The sequence below is a fragment of the Buteo buteo genome, chromosome 26, assembly GCF_964188355.1.
Source record: "Buteo buteo chromosome 26, bButBut1.hap1.1, whole genome shotgun sequence".
In the NCBI taxonomy this organism is placed as follows: domain Eukaryota; kingdom Metazoa; phylum Chordata; class Aves; order Accipitriformes; family Accipitridae; genus Buteo; species Buteo buteo.
Window position 1 is genome coordinate 9,804,482 of NC_134196.1, and position 20,962 is coordinate 9,825,443.

The following is a 20,962-nucleotide window of genomic DNA, read 5'->3' on the forward strand; positions in this document are numbered from 1 at the left end:
TTTAGTTATATGTTCTATTCAGTTACATATCATGAAAGCATATTTAAAGAAAATCTAGAAAAGGGAATATAATGACTTCTACCCACTGTAAGCAATTAATTGTAATAAGATATTGGATGTCATTAAGACTTACAAAATCCTGTATTATTAAAAATATTTTTTGAGAATCGATAGGGTTTATGGTCTGAGCTTTGATGTTTTATCCTACAATTTAAACATTGATAAAACTATAGAGTAGGGAGCTCTCCTGCTTTTAAACTTTTTGACACTGTGCTGGATAAATATGAGAAATAAGAAGAACTAAACTTTAAATAGATTCTTATTATTCAGCAGTTATGTACTTCTTACGTATTTTCTTTTGTGAAGGTTTTAGTGTTTAGGTACTATGCAGTTAATTTTACATGTCATTTTGAAAATTATTGTACAGAATTAGATTGAAGCTAAATATAATATTTTTACCTATATTCTTGAAATTATTTTTTTTTTAAATGTAACAAACAGGTTAAAATCAGTATTCCATTCATTTAAAAATTTTGGAGTGACACAGGTACACATCTTACGTATATAATGGTCTCTGACCCAGGAGTGGTGATAATTATCAGTGTAGAAAAATCAGCCATCTGCAATGATATTAACAGGAGATTTGTTACATTATAAAACAAGTTTTAAAGTTGATTGGCCAAAATTACTTTTTTCCTATGTGCTATTCACCTATGCATCTAACCTTTTTTATTTTGATTTAATAAATCATATTTTTATTATAAAACATTCCAAGGTCAATCAAGGAAACCGTTTAGTAAATAATTTTAAAATACTTTGATATAAATCTAGCACACATTATTTTCAGGTACAAATCCTGTATAAAATTATGTATTTATGTTATAGTGTCTCTCTTTAGAAGGATTAAATCAAAGATGTTTTATATGTCATCCAGATACCTGATAATATAATGCTATCACATTATACCACACATTGTCAGCATTATTGGGATTTTGATTCCAAAATAATGGAAGTAAAAAAAGACTGCATGCACCCAAATGTGCTAAAAAAACTTTATGGCATGTAAGTCATCTCTTATACACTTTCTTTGACAGAAAAATTATATAAGTTAGATTTGTTTCAGACCCTTCAGAAATAAGATATTAATCCACCTATTAAAATTCGTTGAAGTTATTCAGAGACTAGTAGAATAATGTTGGTTGGACCTCCTGAGGACGTCTGACCCAACCCTCTGCTCAAAGCAGGGCCAACTCTTTCAGGTTGCTTAGGGTCCTCTCTAATCAACTTCTGAGTATCTCCAGGGAGAAAACATATTCTGGTGTTTCGCTAACCTCATTGCAATTTTTTTTTCCATAATCCCTAGCTGCAGTTTCCATTGTTGAGTCTTACACCTGTTCCCTTTTGTGCTGTCACACTGCATCTCCAAGAAGAAGCTGGCTTTGTTTTCTCCACATCTTCTGGTTAGCTAGTTGTAGACAGCAATAAGGTCTCGCATGAACCTTCCCTTCTTAAGTTTGACCAGACCCAGCTCTCTCAGCCTCTTCTCATATGCCGTGGGCTCCAGCCCATGACCAACTTGGTGGGCCTTCACTGAAGTCTGTCAGTGTCTTTCTTGTACCGGGGAGCCCAAAACCAGATGCAGTCTCAAAAGTTCAGAGGGGAATAATCGTTTCCCTCAACATCCTGACTGAACTGTGTGTCTGGCCTTATTCACCCCTAGGTCTTTTCTGCAAAACTGCTTTCTCTTCCCCAAGCCTATCCTGGGGTTATTCCATTCATAGTATTGGGATGCAACTTGGACTTTGTGTCACTGATCACAAACCTCTGAGCCTTGGAGTCCAGACAGTTTTCTATGCACTGTATAATCCACTTATTCAATTCATATATCACCCTTTTCTCTAGGGGTAAATGGAAGATCTTGCAGAAAGCCTTAGTAAAGACAAAATAAAAAGCATTCACTGTTCTCCCCTCATGCATGGAGCCGGTCATCTCATCACAGAAGGCAATAAGGTTGGCCAGATGTCATATGCCTTTGACAAAGCCATACTGGCTCTTCCCAATCACTGTCTTGTTCTTTATGTGCCTGGCAATGGCTCCATAACCTTCCCAACACTGGCCAGCTTGGACTTCCCTGGATCTTCCCAGGATAATACTTGCCTTTCATGATGGTGGACACAACATTTGTGGGTCTTCCACCCATCATCAATCTCCCCTGACTGCCATTACCTTTCAAAGGTGAAGAAGGCCTCACTGTGACAGATTAATCAAGTCACTCAGCACCCTTGGGTGCAGCCAGTCTACTCCCTTTGACTTACGTATGTCTTGTCCTCCTATATTGTGGGTGATGCTTCACTCCCACAGACTCTGCCATTATGCTCAGGGAGGCCCAAGGGTAGAACTTTATAGTAAATACTGAGGCAAAACCCCATGATATATGATATACTGATGTCACAAAGAAAACTCATTGTGTCTTCTTGGGTGAGTTGTGTCACAGCAAATGAGATTGATACTGCACTAACTGCATTATTATTATTATTTAGAAATTTAATTTGACAGAAGCTATACATATTTTCAAACATCTTTATATATCTAATTATGCTCGTATTTTTAGAAATCTGAAAACATAGGACATGGGCGGTTCTGCTACGAATACCAATTCTAGATTTTCTTCATGTACAAAGTTAAATTCAGTGATTGTTTTTCCTAAGTGTAAGGTTAGGTTACGTCCCACAAACAATGAGCATTGTTTAAAAAATGGGAAGTTTTAAACACTAGAGGTTAGGACTGATTATGACTGGGACCGATGTGAAATTCTGACTTAACATTTCTAATAGCCTTTGCTATTGCGTAAAGTCACTTGAAATTTGCAGCTGTATTCATAGGGAAGATAGTCTGTGTGGAAACTTCTCTTCAGTTAATCACCCCTCACCTTCTTAATGCTTCAGATCTCAGAGACTTCTCTTACTGCTGCTAAGTAGCTGATACCTTTCTTTGTTTTATTTCATGCAATGAAAAGTTGTAGAAAAAACATAAGACAGTACTATGAAATATTTTGGGATATTATATATGGATATACACAGAATAGTTTATAATACAGCAAATGAAGATGAGATTTACTAGACATCATTAAAGTTGAATAGAATATAGAAGACCAGATTAACCTCATGGTTAGAATGACATTGAGTATAGAGTAGATCAGGAAGCACATATTCCTTATATGCAATTCAGGAAGAACAAAAGCTAGAAAAATGGTTATTTTATATATGCCATTCTATAGCTATAATTAACTTCTAATATCTGTCTGAACATGTTTATTTTCCTGCAGACATTTTTCCTGTTTTGCTTTAAACTTTGGGTTCAACATTTAAAATGTGCATTTGGAAAGAAGAAACTGTTTGAAGCAACTTCTTCTCCAAATCCATTTTTTTGTCAATTTTTTTGGAAAAGTGAACAGTTGATCTTCACAGAGGAAAGCAACTACCAGGTCTTATTGTCCTAGCTAAGATTCAAAAAATACTGGTTCTCTTGAGATTAATTCATGGCAGAAAAGTATGCCTAATCTTCTTGCAAATAAAAACAACCTATTCATGTCAACATTATCGCTTTTTATTCATTAGCAGGTAGCTAGGAGAGCTTTTATTCAATAGACTGTTCATGAAAAAAAAGTGATCCAATTCTAGCATGCGCAAGTGTTTTTTAAAAGCTCTTTGTGGGCTGCAGATCTGGAGAGAATGAAAAAAGAATTTGACAGCAAGGAAAAAAGTGGGAAGCAGTTGCTAGGAGACAGAGAAAGATGGGTGATATTTTGCACCGACAGTAGTGCTAACATGACATTGACTGTGTTACATATCAAGATAATGTGGTTGCATTTAAAAGCCTGAGGAATACCCAGTCATCTGGGCACATGTTGGCTACACCCTCTAACATGGAGAGAGCAACTGTTTTCTGCTGTGTCTGTGGCACTGTAATGGGAATCTGTCCTTTAAAAATGCATATTATAGCATGTTCTGACAGATCAGGTGACATCTGGTTAGTTTTACTTTATGAAACTTTACTTAGAAAAGCTTTACCTAGTGTCCAAGAAAGTAGAAATACATTGAAGGACAATATGAAATTTAAGTAGTATATTATTTCTGAAGTGATAAACACAATCTCACTAAGATAATGCTTACTTCTATGAACTATAGTGACTCACTGTCTTTGACTTCCAGAAAAGAGAAAACAATGCAATATTCTAATAATTAATTTGCATTCATCATATGAAAAAAACCCAAATTATCAGATAAAAATAGTTTGCATTTGTTCCAGCTCCTTTTTCTCTAACAAGATAGTGACCAGGAACAACACCCTTTCCTGCACCTCTCAGAAATGAGGATGGTTCTGTTTGTTTCGTTTGCTGTAACATAATTACAAAATTCTTTGCAATACATTTGTATATGGCTTTTCAGAGGCTTTGGCTGTTGCCCTGTGTTTAGATTCAAAGGTTATTGGATATGAACTTACAAAGTTACAAAGGAAAACATTAATACAATTACCAACTAGTAAATACTGTTCAGAGTAAAATTTTTTTCAAAATATATGTATACCGCATATATTAGTATGGCATTTGTAGCCTGTACTCTTTCCTGGAATGTGAATGGCCAAACCTGAAATCTTTAATCAGCTTTTATGTTCTTCCTCGAGTTTATTTCGAAATCAGTTGAGGACTGAGAAAGAAATTTAAAGTCAGAAATAAAGTTAGTTTCTGGGCTGTAAACCAGAGCAGATTTCTCCTTCAGATCAGAGCGCTGATGTAGCACTTTTCCTCTTTTTCACTGATAAAATCAAAGATTTCCCTCAACTTTAACAGCCACTATGTATGTGGTTGAACATGAAGAATTAGTTGCAACATTTCCAATGTCACCATGGCAAATGTGAATCTGAATGAGTTGCTCACTGGTCAGATGAAAGGAAAAAAGAAGTCATCTGTGCCAAGGCACAGTTGCTTTCAGTTCCTTTAGCAACTCTTATATTCAGAGAACAAATAAGGGCCATCAGACAGCAATTTTGGTTAGGTCATTATAAAAAAGGCAGTGAATTAACTGTGTACATAGAAGGGAGGGAAGACAAGGCAAGGCAAGGAAAGGCAAAGGAAAGGAAACAACTTCCAACTGTTGCTCTGTGTCACACTGTACTGTTCCATGTTGTTACTGACAATAATGAAAAAAAATGGATTTGAATATAATAGCTTGATATTCAGAGTAAATACATTAATTGTCTACCTATTATTTTTTCCGAAGTGCCATGTAAAAAATGTCTCCTAAATGTTCTTTGAAACAAATGCCTGTTATTTCCAAGGACTGTTGTTTTCAGGCTTTAAAAATGTTCATATAAAACCCACTAGGATTCAGTTCTACAGTGCCACAGTGTGTAAAAGGTTAAGGGTAATTTTTCTGATTCCAACTCCTTGTGTAGCTGTGACGTCCTCAGTAATGTGGCCTAGTTGGTTTGCAAATTCTAACACTGTTCAAAGTGAATGCCAGTGGTAGACATCTTATAACATATTTTTTAAGCATGCATTCTCATTTATAAAACACTTAGGCTTGAATACACGGAGGTTTCAGGAAACTTAAGAAAATTTAAAGTAAAATTACCAACTCAGTGCATTTCATTTCAGCTATTAACAACTGCCATCTTATGAATTTTCTCTTAATCATCTTGTCCCTCAGCAGCACTTACAGCCAAGAGGACGGAAGCCAGAAAGATGACTGTCATTTTTCCATGTATTTTTTACATCTAAGCTGAGATTTCCATTAAGAAATTGTTGTCTGCCAGCTCCCACTGTGGTTAGAGAGGTTGAAATCAGGCCTCTTGAAGACAGGATTACACCCCTCACTGGTAGGACATGGACTTTAATAGTGGAGAGCTAGTGAAAGACAGAAATGGTGGTGGGAAGAGAAGCAGGATACAGAAAGAGAGTTTGGGGATCCACAGAGGAGTTGGGGGAACATCTGGGAAGGCAGAGAGCATGGTAGGAGGAGAGAGAGAGGAAAAATGTGAGTACCAGGTAGTGGACTCATACTGCCTTGGACTTTTCGTCCATTTGGGTGGGGAAACAGGTCATTGAGCAGCCCTTGGAAGCTGGTAGAAGAACTAGAGAAATAGTACTGTTTTTCAAGCAGAATGTGATTTAAAAAATAGGAAAAAGGAAAGGCAAATGGAGTAAGAAATACTTTTTCAGCTATTTAAACAATTAAAGTTTTTCAATTACAGCCAGAATAATTGATGCATTATACATTTGGTGTGAAGTATTTTTATGAAAAATAGAATTAGATGGAAATTATGAATAAATTAGAATTAGTAAAGATAATATTTCAAATTAATTTTACATATTCCAAGTGTGTTAGAATTGAATACCAAAAAAATTATATAAAATGATTGTGATAATAGCTTATGTACTATGATAAATCTGAAGCTTTATGAGGATGTTTTCCAGGAATTATGTAGCTCATTTTGGAAAGCAAGCTTTATGTTTAAAGATTTTTACATATATATTTGATGAAAAATAGTACAAAAATTTAATAAATAGCAAAATCATTTGGGGTTCCATTGCAGATTTTCACTATATTCTGTTGTTCTGGTGCATGAAAACAGTTGAAACAGCCATGAAAATTTGTAGTAAATTTCACTCTTATTACTGCCACTCAGAGATGGCTCAGTCATTGCCACTTCAAGATGGCTTAAACTTCTTTTGCATCAGGTGAGGAACAGGTACAGTCAATGACTGCAGCTTACCTATTGACTACATAGTCACACTATGAGAGCATTCAAACAACTAAATATTAGTGTATAGTAAAACTGTAGTTACCTGAGAGCATTCAAATAATTTATGTGAATACATAAAATAAATTTTCTAATTTTTCTGTTAATAAAGCTGAAGTATGTAAAGAGAACAAAACACCTCAAAGTACTGCATAAACAACTATATTTGCATTTGTTAGAAAGGCTGAATAATTTTCCTTTTTAGTGTTGTTTTCCTGAATATGTATTTGATCTGTAGATTTAGTTAGTTTTAAAGTTCAGTGAACATGCTATGTTATAGTTTTGCTAAGTAATTTTCATCTATTAAATTCTAAGCCATTCTTGGGATGTAGTGAGTCTCTGCAAAATTTCACTTCTATAAGTGGTAATGGAAACTAAATTATGTAAGGAAAGATAATATTTATTAGACTAAGAGGTATCACTGGAAAAAGTATGAAAGCATTAGGACATACACAACCTTTTCAGGGATCTTCTATATTTGTCAAGGGTGTGAAAACAATTGTACGTACATGAAAATGTACAATGTTCCATTGCACATGAAAGATTGATTTTTGTTTTGCTTTGTTTTCCAGCTACATCTCTTGGTCTAATAGAATATGCTAACTTTCTCTACAAACATTGCTAACAGCCTTAAACATTCTTGGATCACCAGCTGGAACAGCATTGCCACAGTGTAGGTGGAACATGTATAGAAATATATCCTGAGTGTTGACTAATTAGCCAGGTTGTAAAATCATGTGAGGTGCCTAACGAAGTTGTATAGATTAGGAGAGGAGTTGCCATAGGCTCCCTTCATGGTCAGGAGAGAGAGTCACGTACCCACAGCCCTGAAGATTGCTTTGGGTCTGATTTGCCTTTAATCATATTGGGAGACTGGTAACTACATTGCCAGCTTAGGTTGTCTATACTACCTGAGCTGACGCTTAGCCAGAGCACTCAAACAACAGTAAATATGTCTTCAGACGTATTAAAATTTTATTATTTATTAATAATTAATATTTAGTAATAATTACAATAGTAATAATAATTGAGTAGATAATAGACATCCTTAGAACAGAATAGGTCATCTATGAAACTGGTACAAACACAGCAGTCTTTTCTGCCTATGAGAGTATATCTTGTTTATGACTTCTTGCAGAACCCAGACAAACTGCATGATGATGTATAAAAACTTTAGTATGTGTGCCTGAAGGCAATGCTGCAAGTTATTTTTTCAGTCAATTTGTTGCAATCAATTAGTATGAACAGATTATTTATCTTCCATGGAGTGGACTTAAAACATCTGCAAATGTTTTTTTCCTTATCCTTTGTAAAAGATGCTTGTGAACAACGTTTTATTTTTATGCCTGATGTGGTCTTAGATTATTTGCATTTGCTATGCATTCCATAAAATTACAGTCAAACTCTGGAACAGCAGTATGGCATTTAAAGTTTAACACCTATTTTCATGGGTTAAGTCTTCCTATAGTTAGGTTTAAATGTTTACTACACAGTATTTCTCATGAAAGGATGCAACACACATGCCTGCAAATGGACTGGCAGGGCATGCAGTAGTGCATATGGCAGATTATATAATCTTTAAAGACTGATAGAAATTACGTTACTGCACATATTTTGATTTTTCTTCTAGGTAAGGGAACGACTGAGGGTTTCTTTAGAAAGAGTCTCTGCACTGGAAGAAGAACTAGCTGCTGCTAACCAGGAGGTAACATAAAACACTTTCTCCCCTTTTGAGGTTCAATTTCTCTAATACTCTGTCCCATGTATTCCCTGTCACTTTTCTTCAAACTGTCAGAAAAAAAAAAAAAAAAAAGATCAATTACATTCTGAGTAAGCTGCTCAGTGAGGCTTGTTTAAGGTGGTTGTAAAATTAATACAACCTTCTGGTTACTGATTTATTCCCTTCTTCTATTCCCTTGTGAGCAAGCCAAAAACCAAGAGCTAGTGACAGATTCCCAAATTTCTTGTTGGACATGAAAAAGGAGTGAACCAATGAATGTGTCAGATACTATAAACAATTTAATATCTGAATTTCCATTTTACTATGAAATTAAGTAAAACACACCCATACATATACACATTATATAAAAGTTAACATTGATGGAGGAAGGATTATGGATGACCTTGAAATTTAGGTTTGTCTCTTCCTTTTTAATTGCAGTGTATCATGGTGAACTGTGATGCCATGTAACTATTGTGAACTTGGACAAGAGATTTTTTTCTCCTGTACAGTATTCTGCAGACTGTTCTCTTTTGTTTGAAAGGGTGAACAGCAACACATAACTGTATTGCACACACAGCTGTACACACATACAGAAAGGAATTTTGCACCCCAGAGACATGATTCTGAAGCCAGAAAATATAAATAATAGAGTCTGCTGGTGACTTTACCATTCCTATCATGTTCTGAATCTCCACCTGATATGTGCTTCTCACACTGTTACAAATAAGTCAGACAAGCAATAGAGTTGGTTTAAAGCTATTTTGGGTTATCTCCATTTACCAGTGTCATTTTACTCAGGTTTAAGACAAACTGAAAACAGCCACAGACAAACTTAAAGTACTACCAAATAATTCTGGAAAAATTAAATACCTGTAGTTCAGAATAATGTGTGATAATGTAAAATAGAGACTCCTAAAGTAATTTTTTTCCAATATTAATCTCAAAAAGTTACTTTCTTACAGTAACTTCTTAAAAATAGGATCTGCAATTAAGATATTAGTACTTACTTTTTATAAACTATGGACCAGATTATTTTGAATCAACCCTTTCTTCTCTGAGTTAACTGCACTTTATCTGTACAAATATAAAATCCCTCTTTTATTCTTCCTTTTCACAGTCTCCAGAATACTTGGCTTCAGATGACTTAGTTATACTATGTTGCATAATCTGTTATTTGCACTAGTGTTTATTAAATAGAAAGCAGTCCCTTTGGTCAGTCAAGCCAACTGAGACGCATCGCACTCCTCTAATCCTTCCCAATCATGATCCAATTAAATCCAAGTTCACTTCACAGGGCATGGGACCAGGTCTTTAGAGCGTTGCCTTGTTATCTGGAGTTTTTAAAAAAAATTAGTGAAACTTGTATTGACAGTAAGCAGTAAAAACATACACAATGAAATTAAATTGAAATAGGACTTTCATAGCCTTTCTTGCCTCAAATCCATAGAAATGTTGTACAAACTTTGTGTCTACATGATACTAAAAACATTTAGAATGACATTTAATCAACCAAGCATAACATAACCATTAACTCAATATAAATACTGTTATTCCAGTTTCCTGTGAGAAACTGTTAAAGCTGAAAAATGGAAATTCAATTAAATAATAATGAAAAAAGAGCTAGATGGGAAGCAAAGTGGAAGAGAATGAGTGGATTATTTTCAAACAGTTAATGCATTTGAACAAGAGGTCAGATAATGTTCACACAATTAGTTATTTAAACGAGACAAAATTAATTAGAGAACTGCGATATATAAGCCTGGTTTCATACTAGATTCCACAGTGAATACACAGGCAATAAAGGGCTTTAAAAATTTATTGTACTATATATGAAAATAAATGAGCCAAGTTTCCAAGGGAATTGAACATGTTTTTCAGTAAATTCTGTATTCCTGTCACTCAGTGTCTGTTCTCCCAAGAGAATTAATAATTTCTTTCATATCTATTTTCTCATACTGATTCTGAGTGTCCTATATATTCAGGACTATATCTAAACATAAAATGATGACGGTAAATTGGTCCCATGATTAAATGAGTATATGATTAGGTATATAACAAGTAACAGATTCAGGGATAAAAAATAGTAGAAATGTGTATGTTAAGATGGCACCTTTCTCTGAAAACTTATGGCTGTGGCTCTGACACAGAGCAACAATAAGAAACTGCAGACACTCATGAGTACTTATTGGAAATATCCTTATATAAAGAGGAAAATTGAGTAACAGAGGCTATAGCTTTCCATCATTAGATGGTAAATAAGCTCTCATTAACAGTCTTTGTAGCATATGACATACCAAAGGGAGTGAAAACCTCTCTAACTCCGGCAAAGCTGTTTTCAACTCTAGTTGCCAACACCATCTTACAAAGAATGTTATATTTGATAGGGAATAGTAACACACATTGACTTTAAACTGCAGGGGCAATTGAGATGGACAGTTGGATCCGTTGGGGGAAATTAGCTCATGTAGCTAATGTTTATATGTAGTCACACAAGGGTAATAGAAAAGGGCTTTGGTCTGCAGTTCCAACAGTGACTATTGATATGGCATAAGTCACTGTCGTTGGTTCAACTGAACTTTTCAGAAACAAGAACATCCACCAAATGGTTCATTACTGTTTTGATTCTGTGAAGGCAATAGTTTCTTTAAAAAAGTGAACATGTAGTTTATCTCCTTTTCACGTAAATGCTACACAGAAATTATTTTGATTTTATGTAACATTTTTAATATGCTAGCAATTTGTAAGGTTTTCAAAAAGCCAACTCTCTCTATAAATTACAATATAAAATATACATCAAATTATCAAGGGAATGTTTACTACAGGTTTAACAACAATGTTATAGGGGTAGATTAACCAAATCACTTATATTAACTATTCTACTGAATATGAAGTCTTGGGTTTAAATTGTGTCAAGCTGCAGGATACTTATAGGGTACATCAGCTCCTTAGTAAAACATGTTTACAAACACTAAACATTATACCGAACCTTACAGAGCACAGGATTCAGCTCAGAATTAGGACTCTTGAATTTGAGTGTCTACATGTAAGCCGGTATCTAAAATTTGTCTGTAGTCTGTGGAGCTCTAGTAAATCCAGTCTGCCAGCTAACCTGGCAGTTAATCTGCCAGGGCTGCCAGATACATCACAAAATTGATAGGAGAGCCATGTCTGTCTGGAGCTCGAGGTGGGGAGGGAATACTCCTTGTCACTACAATGACACCAAATGCCTATGTAAGGTAAATGACTCTCACAACAAGCTCATATGCAGACACCTAATACAGACAGCTAAATTTAGGTGTCTTACTCCTTACAAACAGCAAAAGCAATCTGAGTCAGGCAGTGGGCTTTAGATATGGGGAGATTACAAAATGGGCCTATATTATATTTAAAGAGTGGACTGCAAATTCTTTAAATACATGGTTTACAAGGGGAAAAAGTTATTTGACTATTTTATTTTGCTGCAGCTGATTAGTGGCAGTAGAAGGGACCTTTAAACATAGCAGCAATCTGAATTGCTGTTGGTGAGTTTTCATGCAGACTGGGGCAAGATAACTCTCTACAGTAATTAAATTCCATGGTCATCCTTATAATATTTGCTTTTTATCAGCAGTTATTACACAATGTACCCAAAATTATCACATCTTTTTCTTTATGCTTACACTGGAAGCCATTATTTGTTCACAACTGGTAGAGATGTCCTATTTAGTGTGTCTGTTGTAGCTGACATGAATAGTAGATATTGTTAACAATTTTAAAAAAAAAATTACCTCCCGTTTTTAGTTAAAATTGCTGTAAAACATAGCTACATTTGCTTACCCCTCAGGTGCTTTTAAAATGATGCTGGTTTTCGTCTGGTTCCTCATAACGCATGGCCTCTCCAAATAGTTTTGTCTCTGAAGGTTATAATTTGCAGTTAGCAATTAGACAAGCTGCAAGTGGTGCATCCAATACCAAAGCTCAGTGGTACAATAGTGTCTGTCTATGAACATTTTGAAGGTATATGTGATTTTTTCAGTGAGTATATGAACATTTTCAAATTCCAACAAAGTTCTGCTAACCAGCTTCCTTTTTACACACTAATGTGAGAAGAATGAGTCTCATTTGCAAGGGAAGTGGGATGTGAATTTTCCTTCCCAATTTTGTCATTTATGATCTTCATGGAAATTAACTTTAATATTGAAATTACTGACAAGATAACCACTTTTTTCCACAGCTTTTGAGATCCTCTTGTTAGTGTTACGAGCGTGAGTCCTTGTTAAAAGTATGCTAAACTACAGCACTTGCAAATGACACACTGATACTTCATTAGTGCCCTATGTCACCAGGAACTCAAGCTCTAGTGGCTTCCACAGGGCAAGGATACATAGATTATAGACCACGGCCCAGAGCGATGCTTTTAAATCCATTCCTGCTGCAATGTGCGGTAATAAATGACAACAGTTGCAATTTCCATTAACAGATTTCACTGTTTCCCAGAACTCTCAACAAATAGTTTCCCAAAAAATAACCTTCAGAGCTTTTTCCCAAGGCTTGTATGTAAAATCAAGCTTTATACATAGTTAATACCATACTGTGAAAAAGTAATTTTTTAATGGCTGCGCTTACTTTGCACATGAATATTCTCCTGCCCATTTTAAACATTTATTCAGCCCTTGTAAAATCTTCCTGTATTAATAAGAATTGTATGATAAGTGGCTTTCCAAAACCCTTTTTTATTTCTGGTTAATATGCTGGCTTTTCTATCTTTCTTCATTAGTGGAAAATGTGGCATGGCAAATACAGCTTTAATTACATTTATTATCTCAAAGATATACTTTAGGAACCCAGAAAACACTGGGACTGTGTAGAATATGAAATTAGAGAAATTATAGGTTTGAGTTTATATGTCACTGTACTACCATACGCTTTTCTTCAGCATTTGTTGAAAATGCCAATGCTGTTTGCAAATGCCAAACATTATATTGCTTCTGTCAATTGACACATAGATTATATTTAAAACACTCAAGCTTCCTTTTAAAACCTCGTTGTTACAATTTCCACTTGCTTCTACAGAATTTTACTCAACTTTGAGGCTAAATTTAACTCTTGGAGCTATCCGAGAGCTTGTGGGAGTTTTGGACCATAGACCTCTGCTTCGTGTAACTGCATGCATTCACGTGTTTGGGCAGTGGGTTTCTTCCTGCCGGCGGGTTAGTTTATTCATTAGGGTGCCCTAATGCTATTTTTTATAGCATCCATGAAAGCATTCATACATCACTGAAGAGAAAGGATGATTTGCAATTTATGATTCTTTATATTCTATACCAGAAACACCAGAAAACGTAAACACTTGTTGACCAAAGAACTTTCAAATACCACGTTAATTGCCTAACTTTTGCTATGCAGGGCAAGTCAAGAAAACTGTAAAAAATGCAGATACTTTTAACAGTTGAGGACAGTTTTGACTCTGACCATGAGGGATGCTGCAGACATGATTGTAGTATCATCACTGCTAATGAAATATTCTGTAATATTTAATATATATGTATTTTAAAGTAAAACCTCAGCTGACTATGTCATGTGCTTTTTACCCATGGTTGGATGTGAAAACATATTTTATACCCAGCGGTTTCAGGTCCTATTAGCTTAAGGCACTTTTTGTTGCAGGAGTTTCTTGGTGGCCTTAGCCTTTTTATTTAAATACAATGCAAAGTGATTTTGGAGGAGAAATGTTGTTAAAGGAATAGTTTGCTGAGAAAAATAATACGTGCATTTCTTGAACGTATACACAGGATTTCATCAGTCTGAAATTCAGAAATGATGGATGTCAAATCTCTGGATGAAACTGGGTGAAATTCAGTGACTTTTTTTTTGAATAGGCTTATACCTATTTCTGGTGACTTTAAGTATATTTTTTTGGCGAAAAATCTGAAACAGCCTTTTACCGTATTTTCTCATAATGGTATGACTGAAAGTTATTACTTTCTAAATTCTCTCCTACATGTTAATTTTATTTTTTTTAAGCTATAAATTTACACAGGTCTAACTCCGGAGAGACCTTCTTTGTGGTCTGAACTTTAATTTTAAATGTCTATGTAATTGTGCCAAATTGTATCTTTTCTGCAAAGTTGCACATAATTAAAAATATCTTAATTTGAAATTTAATCTTTATATGCTATATGTAATTGCTTTTCATTCTTCCTTTACCCTTAGCCATCTAGTTACATGTTAACTCTGCAAAAAGTTATTGTTGTCCTTAAGTTTTAAATGCAGTAATGAAGCAAAATGAATGGGGGTTTTGTGGATGTTTCTCATACTCGATATTCCAGAGCATTAATTCCTGTCTCTACACATTTGAATTAGGATGAGTGGCATGGCAGCTGAAAAGGTTGAAAATTACTACAGCAGCACGACATCCTTCATTGCCTTATTTTTTTACAAATTCAAAAAGAAATAAGCACAAGAAATAGTCAAGTTGCTATAGCGATTTCATTTTATGTACTCAAGTAATTCTAATCTAAGTTCTCAGAGGGAAAAAACACTAAAAGTCTTTGTGGATATTGAAGTCAGCAGTGCTGATCTTTGCATTGCCATCAAAAGCATTTTTTACTAAATTCAGGGCAGAATAGGTCTAAAATTCAAGGCATTTTTCAGATAGTCACTTTAGAACATTAATTTCTATTGACGTATTTGAGACAAACCTCACTATTCCACTTGCAAATGTGGTTTCTCAGTATAATTTCCATAAATTTATACCACAGAGAAGAATTCTTCAATTTTGAGTGCAAAGAGAACATATATTTTCTACAGTGACAGCAAATAATGATTTTGCACGTATTTTAGTATTGTTATACAAAAATATTGATAACAAATGCTCATAGATTTAATTTCCCTGTCTATAAACTTCCTTAGTGACTTATGCCTATTTATGTGTTGGCCACAGTGTACTGTTGGCAACCTAGTAATATATGTTAAATAAGTTCAGCAACTTTGGTCTTCACTGAAATGATTTTGCAGAGCAGAAGTGTGTAGATGCCCAAATGTCTTAGGGTATTTTTAAAAGACATCCTGGAATGCTCTGTTCTCTTACCCCTCCATTCAGCCTGTGGCCACCTGTAACAAATCCTAAAATAATGATGGCATGTTCAAATTTTGCATTGACTTTTCATCGAATTTGAATGCCTCCTACGTATTCTTTAGAAGAAACCAGTTTGTAAGAAAGACTGTGATCAACAGAAAGGATGTGTGGTCTGTGCTTGTATTCATGGAGAGCTTCTTTAGAAAAACATAGCTGAAGGGAGAGGCTTTTTATTCCTTCATTAATCCAGTGTGATTAATGGTTCTAATAAAATATTTGATGTCAAGTGCTTGGCAACTTGTATATATTACTCTCCTTTCAATATCATGTCATCAAGACAACTGTTACTTTCTATTTTTACTTTCCAAATATTGTAAGACCCCAAATATGAATAGATTAGGGTGCTTCAGGATGCTACTGCTGTTAAGGAAGAGTCAGATTCTTCCACTGAAATGATAGATTCAGGCTTCTAAGAATCTCCACTGCAATTTTGATGTTTTTCTTAGAACCTTGTGTCATCGCTAATACTTCTCCTTCATTTTATTTACTTGTGAAATTTTTAATGGGATTTGTTATGTAAAGATTTGTGACTAGAGTGAATCCCAGTATCACAGATTTATCGTTGAAGAGTAGAGTTTAGTTTTAGTCAGATTATTCACAAAACAGCCTGAGATCTATTGCACCTCTCAATTTTCTTCTATGGCACATCCTTATGTATCAATAAGCATACATACATTACTCTCAAACTGCTATAAGCTGTTAATTGCAGTTTCTGAAGAAAAGAAAAATCTAAGTTTTGTAAGATACTGCTTAAAAGAACATGGCAAAAGGTAAAAAAGCCATTGTTCCCCCAAACCTGCTGTGCAGCTATGAAGCAGTTGTTTAAATATACATTAAAAGAGCAGACAGCTAGATATTTTAAATATATTTTGCAAATCTCTTCAAATCTACTTCATTTTTTTGTCTGACAGAAACATTTGACTTAATGAAACCTTGGTCCCCCTTGATTAGAAACATGGGTGGTTTAATGCTTTGGTTTTATCTCTGAATAAATGATGACTGGAGACTAAAAATTCCCAGTTTCCTTTAAACCTTGCAGCACAAACGCTCCGTAAAATTAGCATCTTCATCAAAATGAGCATAAACCTAATCCAGTATATTCTCACTAATATTCACTCCTTAAACATCATACCTGTCACCTTCACTACTGTTTATTGTTAAGCAAGTGATGACAAATTTTTAGTCTTTCACATCTTTTCTTTTTTCCAACTCTTTGGTCCAAATAATTAAACAAAAGTAACTAGGAAATCTATGACAAATATTCATACTATTCTTTTGTTTAAATGTTATATTCTCATTTTTATAATACCTGTGGCCTCAGACTTTTGCCTTTGGGGTGAAACTGTATTTCTATTTGCATTTAAAAATGTGGCCTAATCTTAATTACAACTTAGAGTACTGCAGAAATATACATATTTATTGGTACATTTAGTAGTAATACAGTCCATCTTCACGTTCATACTGGAGTGCTTTTATTGCACATTTTTACTGTGATTGTTATTGCATTACTACACTCCCAACAGAGCTCCAGTAAAGGACCAGGACTCCATTTTGTTGTTAAAAAAATATTAAAACATGGTTCCTGCTCCATGGCATTTATAGTATAAATTTGCCTTGTAGTGTCCGTTGCTCATACAGCTGTGGAACAGAGAGTGTTACTGTAAAGCCAAGGTAGCACGCTGACCTGTGCAATACATGTGATGGTCATTACTTACCCCTTTTCCTATCACGGGAGCTCTGCGAATATCACTCACAGGACTCGGGCTAATCTGGTCCTTTTTGAATATTCTTTCTCCTAAAAGCATTGAGGTTATTTTAACTGGGGTGACTGGTTGACTGTTCCTACAGCAGAAAAAGTAGGATGCAATCCAATAGAATTCATGGGTGTGATGATCAACTTCCTAAGTATTGATAAATGAACTTGGCCAAATTGCATACCTTGATTTTTGACAGCTGATGGCTGTAGTGGCATCTACTCCGGTATGCAGTCTGCCACAAAATTGTTGTCGTGGTACACCGCATAAATCCTAATATGCTGCATGAATCCTAGCATGCTCACCACATCATAACTCCATGCTTGGGAGTTGAATACTGAGTACATGCCCTCACCCCAGCTCCGTGCCTGTTTTTTTAATGGAAGAGAGGCTGGGGCTGCAGGCAGGGAGGGAATGACAGTGCTGTCCATGAGGTCCTGAGACTCAGTAACTGTAGGACATGATGTTCAGGGCTCACTACGTAACACAACTGCTCTGCAATTAATCAGCATGTATGGAAAAATTCTGTTTTCTGGATCTCATGAGGTTGAGTAATTGGAGTTATTTTGAGGGTCTGTACAATGGTTTGTATTCATCAGTAAATAGGGATCACGGAGCATGCCTGACATTTCTGCACAACAGCAAACAAATATATCAATATGTGACACAGAGCCGTGAAGCTGAAGAACATGTCTCAGAGAGTGATAAATGGATCTCCTGGTATCGTCTCTACTTTATTCCAGAGAATTACAGAATAGGAAAGCTCTGAGTTTCTAGCACAGGTTTCATGGATTTCTTATTTACCACATATTCCTCACCCAAAATAGAAAAAGGGGAGAAAGAGGAGATGGGATGACAGCCAAGGAAATACAAGGTGAAAGAAGAACACAGGGATGGCAGGAGCCAGATGTGTGGCTGAGCATATTTCACAATTGTTTGCCTACACACCTGAAAACTCCAGGAGATTAATGAAACTGGAAGTTCATTTGTATATGGGTATTTTAGGGATTGTTCATAGTCAGCATGAGATTAGACACTGGGATAAATTCAGATTGGATTTAACGTCATATATTTGGCAGCCCTTTTAGGGAGCTTAACAAGTCAATGGAATACAACTCTCACTGGCCGTAGTTTCATAAGGTTATGTTAGCAAATGCCTTACTTTGAAGATGCCAACTTGCTAAAGTAAAGAATATAGCATATATTTAAAGGTATGCTTAGCTGATTTGCATTGGAGAGCTCACTATTACTTGTACAAAGGATATCAGTGAAAATTTTAATGTCTAATGTTCAATTTGCTCACAGGATACACAGAGTGCCTTTCATGAGACATCAGAAAGAATACATAACTTCTTTTTGATCGGGTATTTTGGGATTCATAAACTTTAAAATGTATGCCATATTATCCTGCACTGGAAGTATAAATTCAGGTTTAAGAACACAGCTGATTATCTTTCTGTCTGTATCAGCTTCAGGGTCATTTGACATTTGTCAAATTAGATGTTCATGCAGCTCAAGATAATTTCACTGCAAGAATCAGTCTTGTTGATTCTGTATCATTAACAATCTTCTTGCGCATCCATCTTGATAAAAATGCAAAACCCATACCCATTATCCTTTGCTTTTAACCTGCTGGAACAATATATTGTTTTAACGTTTGTTTAATGTGCTTGTTTGGAACGATTATGCAATTTTGTGTATATTTGTTAAATATTACATGTTTTATTAAGAACATCCACATCCACTAACTCTCAAACCAGATTTTAAATAGTATAACAAGATCACAGTATTATGTTTTATGCCTATTACTCTCCATAATCGATTTTTTAATGTATGAATAGGCCTTACATGCTGCATTTGAATAAAAGATTTAAATTAATAACATGAGTCAATAAATAAAACCAAATTGAAGCTTCAATAGGCTCATATTTATTAATCAATATTCCCATTAACATATGAACTAGAAAATGTATCATTTGTGTTTTCATACTAGACGAAAACCCAACAGTGCCCATGCAGCTCTAAGAGTATTCTGCAAATTCATAACATAGTTAACTAGCAAGACAGTAAAAACTAATGTCTGTGAGCAGTGTCAGCAATAACGTGAATCAAGAGTAATTTGCTACTCAGAGATCTGTGTAGTCCCTCCATTGTCAATAGGCAGAGCAAGGTCCACAAGCATGACAAATCAATTCCACGTTTATTACTGATAGACTATGAAGAAAATTATTGCCAGTTTGCTACTGGTCTGCTAACGCTGATAAAACAGCTTAGCAATAAAGCATTTGTGAGAAAAATAGAAACAGAGACTGTGCTGGGGATGTGCAAAGGACAGATGTACCTTGGTAAATGCTTACCTAAGTAATCATATGAGGACATTTTTAAAATTAGGGTTTTTTTAATTTAGTGCAAACAAGTTCCCATCATATGTCCGTAATAGAAATAAATACAGAAATAATTTTACTCGAGATCCAAAAATGTAAAAAGTATTTTGGGTTTGATGAGGCAAAATTAGATACTCATACTTCTTTGGGAACTTGATTGGAAGATGACAGCATTAGGAAATATTAAATAATCTTCAGTAATATTAATAGGGACTATCAATGTATAGGTGGAATTATTCCAAGGGGAGCTGTAGAGGGTTTGTTTTACCTGGTTCAGTCCATAAGAAATGATCCAGCTTGCTTGTCATTGCATCTGGAGAGTGTAGTTTGGACACCTTTAATCATGTAGAATCCATGGTTACAAAAAAGAAGGAAAAAAGAAACCTTGTGTATAATTCTTTTGCATTAGAAAATGGCTATCATGTTAGATTCCTTTCTGCAGTAATCCTAGAATGAAAACATTATTTTAGAAATTCACCCTATGAAGAATGTTCTTTATCATTAAAAAATGTATAAAAATTGTATTAGTGAGGACCATATCCTTGACGTTCACTGGAGAAATCTGTGGAAAAAAATTACTCCCAGTAAGAATGTCATTGAAAAGTATTAAGATCTTGACTAAAATTAATTGAGTACATTTGGTTTAAGGTTTGAAATGTAGACTTTAATTCACTCTATTGTGCTTTGATTTTAACAGACTGGGAGTTGGTTGAGTTTTCTTCAGTTTGTGCATGCAGATCAGGGCTTTGATATTGTTTAATTGTAGTTCTGGGGTAAGGTTCATTTCCTTTCTGGATTTTTACTCATATCCTATCTATCTGTTGTATTTTCATGTTTGTACAATCAGTAACACAGATGGTGATTTTAATACAGATACACTGTATAGGAAAATCTAATAAAACTGACTACACATGCAGAATAGTGGTGTTTTCACAACAGATGTGTCCAGTCAAAATAAATCTAAACAATCTCAGAGTCTCTAGGTGACAATATGCAGACAAAGAATACAAAATTTCATTTGGGGAAGACTGTTTTTACTCGGAGGGAAATATATTAATGTAATCAGAAGAGGAAAATGTATTTGCAGTGCAAATAGCTAAATACTTCATTTTAACCTGAGCAGGCTTTTTCAAACCAAATTATATACCTTAAGCATGGGTAGTTTTCAATTAAGTGCTTATGT

The 20,962-nt window shown here is 34.9% G+C and overlaps 1 protein-coding gene across 1 annotated transcript in view; it reads left to right on the top strand.

Annotated features, from left to right (window-relative positions):
• The window catches only part of PPFIA2 (PTPRF interacting protein alpha 2), a 338,047-nt gene that overhangs the window by 218,029 nt on the left and 99,056 nt on the right, over positions 1 to 20,962 (top strand). Inside the window, exon 6 of the mRNA XM_075057802.1 lies at positions 8,432 to 8,506. Within this exon, the coding sequence (XP_074913903.1) occupies positions 8,432 to 8,506 (75 nt within the window). The remainder of the gene's footprint in view (positions 1 to 8,431; positions 8,507 to 20,962) is intronic.